The 7,215-nt window shown below is 54.2% G+C and overlaps 1 protein-coding gene across 6 annotated transcripts in view; it reads right to left on the bottom strand.

The window, feature by feature from the left end:
* Positions 1–822: 822 nt before the first annotated feature.
* Positions 823–7,215, bottom strand: part of LOC128817159 (S-adenosyl-L-methionine-dependent tRNA 4-demethylwyosine synthase TYW1-like) — a 97,738-nt gene continuing 91,345 nt past the window's right edge. For all 6 annotated transcript variants that reach the window (XM_053995422.1, XM_053995428.1, XM_053995424.1 and 3 more), the window contains one exon: positions 823–1,839. In XM_053995422.1, coding sequence (XP_053851397.1) covers positions 1,618–1,839 — 222 coding nt within the window. In that variant the 3' untranslated portion in view covers positions 823–1,617. The remainder of the gene's footprint in view (positions 1,840–7,215) is intronic.

The following is a 7,215-nucleotide window of genomic DNA, read 5'->3' as shown; positions in this document are numbered from 1 at the left end:
TGCAGCGGCCAGCAGGGAACTGGGATGGACTGGGGGGGTTCTGCCAGGGAGGTGGGTGCAGGATGGAGGGAATTTAGGAAAGAGTAGAGGTGCTGAAGGGCCGGGATCCATCGAGGAGAATGTGGTGGGTCTTGGTGGACACCAAACAAACCAAGCCCCAAAATTCCAGCTGATGGTCCAGGGTTAACTGAAGTCTTGTGTCCAGGGCAGGGAAGGGAGCTGGGAAGGGGCTGGAGCCCCAGGAGCAGCTGAGGCAGCTGGAAAGGGGCTCAGCCTGGAGAAAAGGAGGCTCAGGGGGGACCTTGTGGCTCTGCACAGCTCCTGACAGGAGGGGACAGCCGGGGGGGTCGGGCTCTGCTCCCAGGGAACAGGGACAGGAGGAGAGGGAACGGCCTCAGGCTGGGCCAGGGGAGGCTCAGGGTGGACACCAGCAGGAATTTCTCCCTGGAAAGGGTGCTCAGGCACTGGAAGAGGCTGCCCCAAGAGGTTTGGAGTGCCCATCTCTGGCAGTGCCCAAGGCCAGGCTGGACAGGGCTTGGAGCAGCCTGGGACAGTGGGAGGTGTCCCTGCCGTGGCAGGGGTGGAACAGGATGGGCTTTAAGGTTCCTCCAACCCAAACCATTCCGGGACTCTGTGATTTTTTTTAAAACATACTCAGGAAAGGCACCCACCATCCATCACCCACAGACCCACCCAATGTTCTCCCTTCCACCTCACATCTGTTAGGAAAGAGCTCTTATACAACCTCTGTGCTTCTCATCTCCTTCCAATCAACCTCCCACCCTCCCTGACAGACCCTGCTCAGCAGCCACACCAGAGGCACTCTAGGCAAAACTCCTTTATTTTCCTTCTGCTTTAGAAACTCTTTGTACAGTTTAAGAAAAGAGGTTGCTTTTAAAAAGCAATGGAATCCCCATGCCAGGGATGTTCCATCTACAGCACCAAGCACACCCAGCTGAGCCTGACAGGGCTCTGAAGGACTGGACCTGGTGTTTAGGGCTGCTGGGAGTGGGATAACACTGTTCCTACACCTCATTCCCAAAGCCATGAGGTTCAAAGACACTTGGGGAGGTATCAGAAGCTGCAGCTGGTATCCATAGGGGTGCTGTTACACCATTCCCAAGGTTTGGCTTCTTGGGAATGGGGTTTTTACAGGAAATGGCACCAGTGTTTAAAATACCTGAACCTGAAGAAAGTCCCTAAAATGATGCTTCCAGCAGGGATCAGCTTTTGGATCCAGGTCTGGCTGTGGCCCTGATCCAACCTTGTGGGGCTGAAATCCTCTGGCATTTTTCCTTAGGGATGTGGAATGTTTTGCTGCCAGGCTCTCCTTACACAGGAATCCAAGGAACCCTCTTGCCCCACATCCCACTCCAAACATTCCCCACTGAGGAGATCCCAGCACTGCCCCCCACCCACTGCTGCTGAAGCAGTTCTGATTTATCTCGAGATAAGAACGTTATCAATATTTTCATCCAGGAAGCCCTAAAAACAGGAGGGAAAGGTTGAATCCAGGCTTGACCCTCTTCTCAAACATCAGGATAATCCAGGCGGTCCAAAATGGGTGTCAGCCTGAACTGGAGTCCTGGGAAGCCCAGGGTGAGGGAGCCCCAGCCCTCAGCACCCCAAGATGTCCCGTGCCTTGTTCTTCCGCTGGAATCTCACATCCAAGGGGTCAAAGCCCCGTTCGCTGGCCCCAAAGAGGGCCCAGGGAGGAGTCCTGGCCGTGTACTCGGCCGCTGTGAAGGTCCTGGAGCCGCCGCTCCGCTCGTGCTCCCTGACCAGCTCCTGGAAGCGGCCGTAGTCAATCCAGGTCCTCCACTCGCCATCCACCTGGAACTGGAGGAGAGGAGACAGTGAGAACCAGGGAGCAAACCCAGGGTGTGCTGAGAGCAGCTGGGTGGGGACAAACCGGGATCCCCAGCTGGTGTTTTACTAATTCTGCATCACATGGAGGTGCAGGTAAAGTCATCCAGAGGCTCCTGTAAGACACAGTTTTAACAGGAAAATGGGAGGAACTCAGGTGTATGAACACCCAGAGCCAGCAGGGAACTGATTCTCCACCTCTACTCTGCCCTTGTGAGACCTCCCTGCAGAGCTGCTTCCAGCACTGGAACAACCTCATCCTGTTGGAATGAGCCCAGAGGAGGCCCAGGAGCTGCTCTCAGGAGGAGCCCTCTGCTCTGGAGCCAGGCTGGGAGAGCTGGGGCTGCTCACCTGGAGAGAAGGCTCCAGGGAGAGCTCAGAGCTCCTTGCAGGGCCTAAAGGGGCTCCAGGAGAGCTGGAGAAAAGAGCTAGAGAGACAGGATACAGGGAATGGTTCCCCACTGCCAGAGGGCAGGGATGGGTGGGATATTGGGAATTAGGAATTGTTCCCTGGCAGGGTGGGCAGGTCCTGGCACAGGGTGCCCAGAGCAGCTGTGGCTGCCCCTGGATCCCTGGCAGTGCCCAAGGCCAGGTTGGATGGGACTTGGAGCAGCCTGGGACAGTGGGAGGTGTCCCTGCCATGGCAGGAGTGGCACTGGATGGGCTGCAAGGTCCCTTCCAACTCATCCCAGGATCCTGTGATACCTCCACAAGGGCTGCACTGTTGGATGCTTTGCTTTTCGAAGTACCAGATTCCCCTTCCACTTTTCAGGAGGGAGGCTCCTAAAATGCCTCCCAAAACCTTCCCAGGCCTTCTGCCCTTGCCCTTGACACTTCCACGGGAGTGGGGAGCTGGAGAGCTCTGCAGAACAGGTGTGGATTTGGGGCCACACCCAGGTACCCCTCGAGGAGAGACCTTGCCAAGGTCAGCCTGACCCTGACCATGTAGCTCCAGGGCAGCCCAGCCCAGGAGCAGCACCAAGGAGGCACATGCCAAGGGATTGGGATGGATTTGGGATGGATTTGGGTGACTCTGGACAGGGCAGGAGGGCTGTGTTTGGGAACGGGGGAGATGACACAAATCCTCTTTCCATGTGAAGAATGGCTCACTTTGACAAGCTGGAGCTTCATTTGTCTCCCAGACCTGCTCTGCCCATTTAGCCCCAGCCTTGGCTGAAGCTTCAATTAGGATTTATCTCAGCTAAGAGCTTATTACGCATTTCATCCAAAAAAAGAGGGAAAACAGACCGGCTCCTTGGTTATTGTGGATTTTTTTCTCCCCCCAAACTTGATGGCTGTGCATTTCAAATGGCACTTGACTTTCTGCCCAAGAGCTAAAAGCTTTTTTGGTTGGGAAAACTGCTGACACCCCTGAAATTCTGCAGTCAGCAGTGGCTGATGCTCCTCCATCCCTGCACATGGAATTACAGCGCGTCTCTGCCGGAGCTGGAGGCAGGAGGGGACACTGCAGAATCACAGCACTGGGAAGGAGTCCTGGCATCAGTCAAGGTGCCCAAGGCTCATTTTTCTTGTGCCAAGGTGGGGACGTGTGTGAGGCCACCAGGAAAGCAATGGCAGAGGAGACATCGTGTCACCTATAAAGGAAAAATCCTGATCCCAACGAGGATGTTGGGGCTCTGCAGAGCTGAGCTCCCCCCCCCAGGGGTGAGGAGGTGAAGAGTGGCACTGGATGGGCTTTGAGGTTCCTTCCCACCCCAAGCCACTCCATGATTCTGTGACCCCATTCCCACCAGAACAACCAAGCTGGGATCCATTCCAAAGCAGATCAATCAATAGCCACCACTTGTAGTGCAGTGACAGCACAGCCTGGAACCACAGCGCCAGAGGGGCAGGGGTGTCATGGGAAGAAATGGCTCCTGCTGAGGAATAAATCCCAAACCCAGAGTGGGGAAGAACAGCCCCAACTGCCCAGCTGGGATTTACAGCTTGGATTTAACAATGTTGTGATTGTGCCACGGGGAACAAAAGATTTAGGGCTCAAAGCAGTTTCACAGCATCCATACATCAGGTGAGCCAACCCTAAACATGCCTGGGATGCCAGCCTAACACGGGCAGGTGTTTTAGGGAACTGTTCACTGCCTGTGGAGCCCTTCAGGGTGAGAAATATATGGACACAAAGTAAAATGTCTGAGAGCCCTCCCCTGGTTCTTCCCTAGGCTGGAATCATAGAGTGTCACAGTTCCTTCAGCTGGCCCTGGGCTGGGCTGCAAAGGGAAACTCTCCCTCCCTGAGGGCTCTGCCCAGCACTGGGGTGACTCAGGAGCCTTCCCTTGGGGCTCCTGGAGCTCCAGTCCCCAGGGTCCCAACACCCACTGCTCCACACAGACGTGGCACGGATGCACAGCCAGGAAAACCCCGATGGAATTCTGCACATCCTCCAGGGCAAGGAGCACTGCTCCAGGCAGGCATTAATGATGGGATACAAGAGGCACAGGAATGAGGGGAAACTTTAAATCCCAGGCTGGGCCAGGCTGGAAGGGAGCCCCGAGGGTCACTGGTGCCACCTCCCTGCTCAGGCAGGGCCATCCCAGAGCACAGGGCACAGCACTGTGTGCACAGGGCTCTGGAGTATCCCCGCCGAGGGAGACTCCAGCCCCTCCCTGGGCAGCCTGTTCAGGGCTGGGCACTGCCCAGGGCAGAAGTTCTGCCTCCTGGGCAGGGGCAGTTCCTGGGCTCAGGCCCTGCCCGTGGCTCTGGTGCCACTGCTGGGCCCCGGAGCAGAGCCTGGGCCCTGCTCTGCCCTCCCTGCACACAGGGACAGCCAGGCCTGAGGGCCCCTCTCAGCTGGGGCTCCTCTCCAGGCTGAGCAGCCCCAGCTCCCTCAGCCTTTCCTGGGCACAGAGATGCTCCAGGCCCTCCTCATCCTCACAGCCTGAGCTGGCTCGGCTCCAGGAGCTCCTGTCCCTGCTGTGCTGAGGATCCAGGGCTGGACACAGCACCCCAGAGATGCCCCCAGGGCTGGGATCCCTCCCTGCCCTGCTGGCTCAGGACAATGAATTAATTACCAATTCATTAACCTCAGGACACCACTGGCCCCCAGGGCTCTCTGCTGACCCAGGGACAGCTCGTGGTCCCCCAGGCCCCTTCCTGGCACAGCAGCAGGGCTGGAACGGGGCAGCCCCAGGACAGGGGCTGGGCTGGCCTGGGACAGGGCCTGTCCCTCACAGAGCCCCGAGCCAAACTGGGAGAGATCCATGGATCCATACATGCAGACTGGGATAGACCCACAGATCCATATATCCAAACTGGGATATATCCATATATCCAAACTGGGATAGACCCATAGATCCAAACTGGGATAGATCCATGTATCCAAACTGGGATATATCTGTGTATCCAAACTGGGACAGATCCACACATCCAGACTGGGATAGACCCATAGATCCAAACTGGGATAGACCCACAGATCCAAACTGGGATATATCCATGTATCCAAACTGGGATATATCTGTGTATCCAAACTGGGACAAATCCACACATCCAGACTGGGATAGACCCATAGATCCAAACTGGGATATATCCATGTATCCAAACTAGGATATATCCATGTATCCAAACTGGGACAGATCCACACATCCAGACTGGGATATATCCATGTATCCAAACTGGGATCTATCCAAACTGAGATATGTATCCAAAGTAGGACAGATCCATACATCCAGACTGGGATATAGCCATATATCCAATCAGAAAGTGGGATTAAATAGAGAGCCACGTTCCCTGGAAGCATCTGCAGAGCCTGGCTGAGCCCTCCCTTTGCTCCTGAACTGCCAGGAGTGGCCCTGACCAGGACAATTCTATCACTCCTCTTAGGCAGTAGATTCACAGCTGCTCTCACTGCAGCAGGAGCAGCTCCTGCTCCCAAAATCCATCGACATTCCTGAAGGAGAAGAGCCACGCTCCAGGTTTCTTTTCTTATCAATGTATTTGTAGAGGCAGTTTGGGGGGGCTGGGAACATGTGCACAGATTAATGACAATCCAGAAGGACTATGCACTACATTCCCCCAGACATGAGCACTGCTGAGAAATAATCCCAGGTGCATCTGACAGGATAAAATATGGGAGAGAGGCTGGGATGTGACACAGGGAATGCTGAGGAATGGAAGGCAGCTAAAACCAATTAGTTTGTCCTACCAAGGGTAATGTTGTATTTCCTTCAGAGCCAACCACGCTGGCACAAGGAGGCTCCTCCTGAGCCACTCACTCCAGTCTTGCACCACAAACATCCAGAGGATTTTCAGGGAAGGACTGAACAGCACAGGAGAGAGTGGAGCAGAACAGGAGGAAAAGAAAGAAAAGGCTGTGGTGGCTCCTGCAGACCCCATCTGTGCAGGGCTGGAAGCACAGGCTCCATCCTGGATGGAGAACTCTCCTCCTTGGAGCTGTGCAGCCCTCCAGGATCCCTGGGGAGCACAGTGGGAGCAGGAGAAAGCCCAGAGCTCTGGGGCTGCCACAGCTCCTCTTTGGTGAGAATCCTACAAACACTGGGGTTGGAAAACTCCTCCAGGCTCACCGAGTCCAACCATCCCCTGCACTGCCAAGGCCACCACTGCTCCAAGTCCCCAAGTGCCACATCCACAGGGCTGTTAAACCCCTCCAGGGATGGAGACACTGACCCTGCCCTGGGCAGCTGTGCCAGGGCTGGACAGCACTTTCAGTGAGAAATTTTCCCAATGTCCACCCTGAGCCTCCCCTGGCCCAGGCTGTTCCCTCCTTGAGGGATCCTATTGAGGATTCAAGGATACAAACTCCTCAAATCCAACAAATGGATTTTCCCTGGGGGACACACAGGATTTAATGGTTAAATCCAGCAATTTTCACAGAGTTTTCAAGACCATACACCAAAAATAACAATTAGCAGCTAGCAGGGGAGCCAGCCCCACAAAAAAACCCACAAACAAACAAAAACCCCAACCCAGAACAAACAAAACCTGCCCCTTCCAAACCAAACAAAAATAACCATAGAAAAAAACCCAAAAAGCTCCCCCCAAAAGATGAACCCTCAAAATCACAATAAACAAAAATAAAAGAAAACAACACAATTCCCCCCAAAAATCCAAACTCCCAAAACCAAACACCCTAAAACAGGAACAAAACCCCAAACCTAAAAAAACCTCCAAATCCCTCCCCCTAAAAAATAAACCCAAAAAAAACCAAACTGAGAAAAAAAACCCAAATCAAACAACAAAACCTCAAAGCCAAAACCCAACCAACCCAAGCTCACCAAAAAAAAAACCAAAAAAAACCAAACAAACAAAAAAAAAAACCCCAACCAAACCCAAAGCAGACTAAGACTCTTCCCAAAGTAAGCCAAACCCCAAAACAAA

The sequence above is a fragment of the Vidua macroura genome, chromosome 20, assembly GCF_024509145.1.
Source record: "Vidua macroura isolate BioBank_ID:100142 chromosome 20, ASM2450914v1, whole genome shotgun sequence".
Classification (NCBI taxonomy): domain Eukaryota; kingdom Metazoa; phylum Chordata; class Aves; order Passeriformes; family Viduidae; genus Vidua; species Vidua macroura.
Note: the sequence above shows the minus strand (reverse complement) of the source record. Positions and strands in the feature narration are given on the sequence as shown.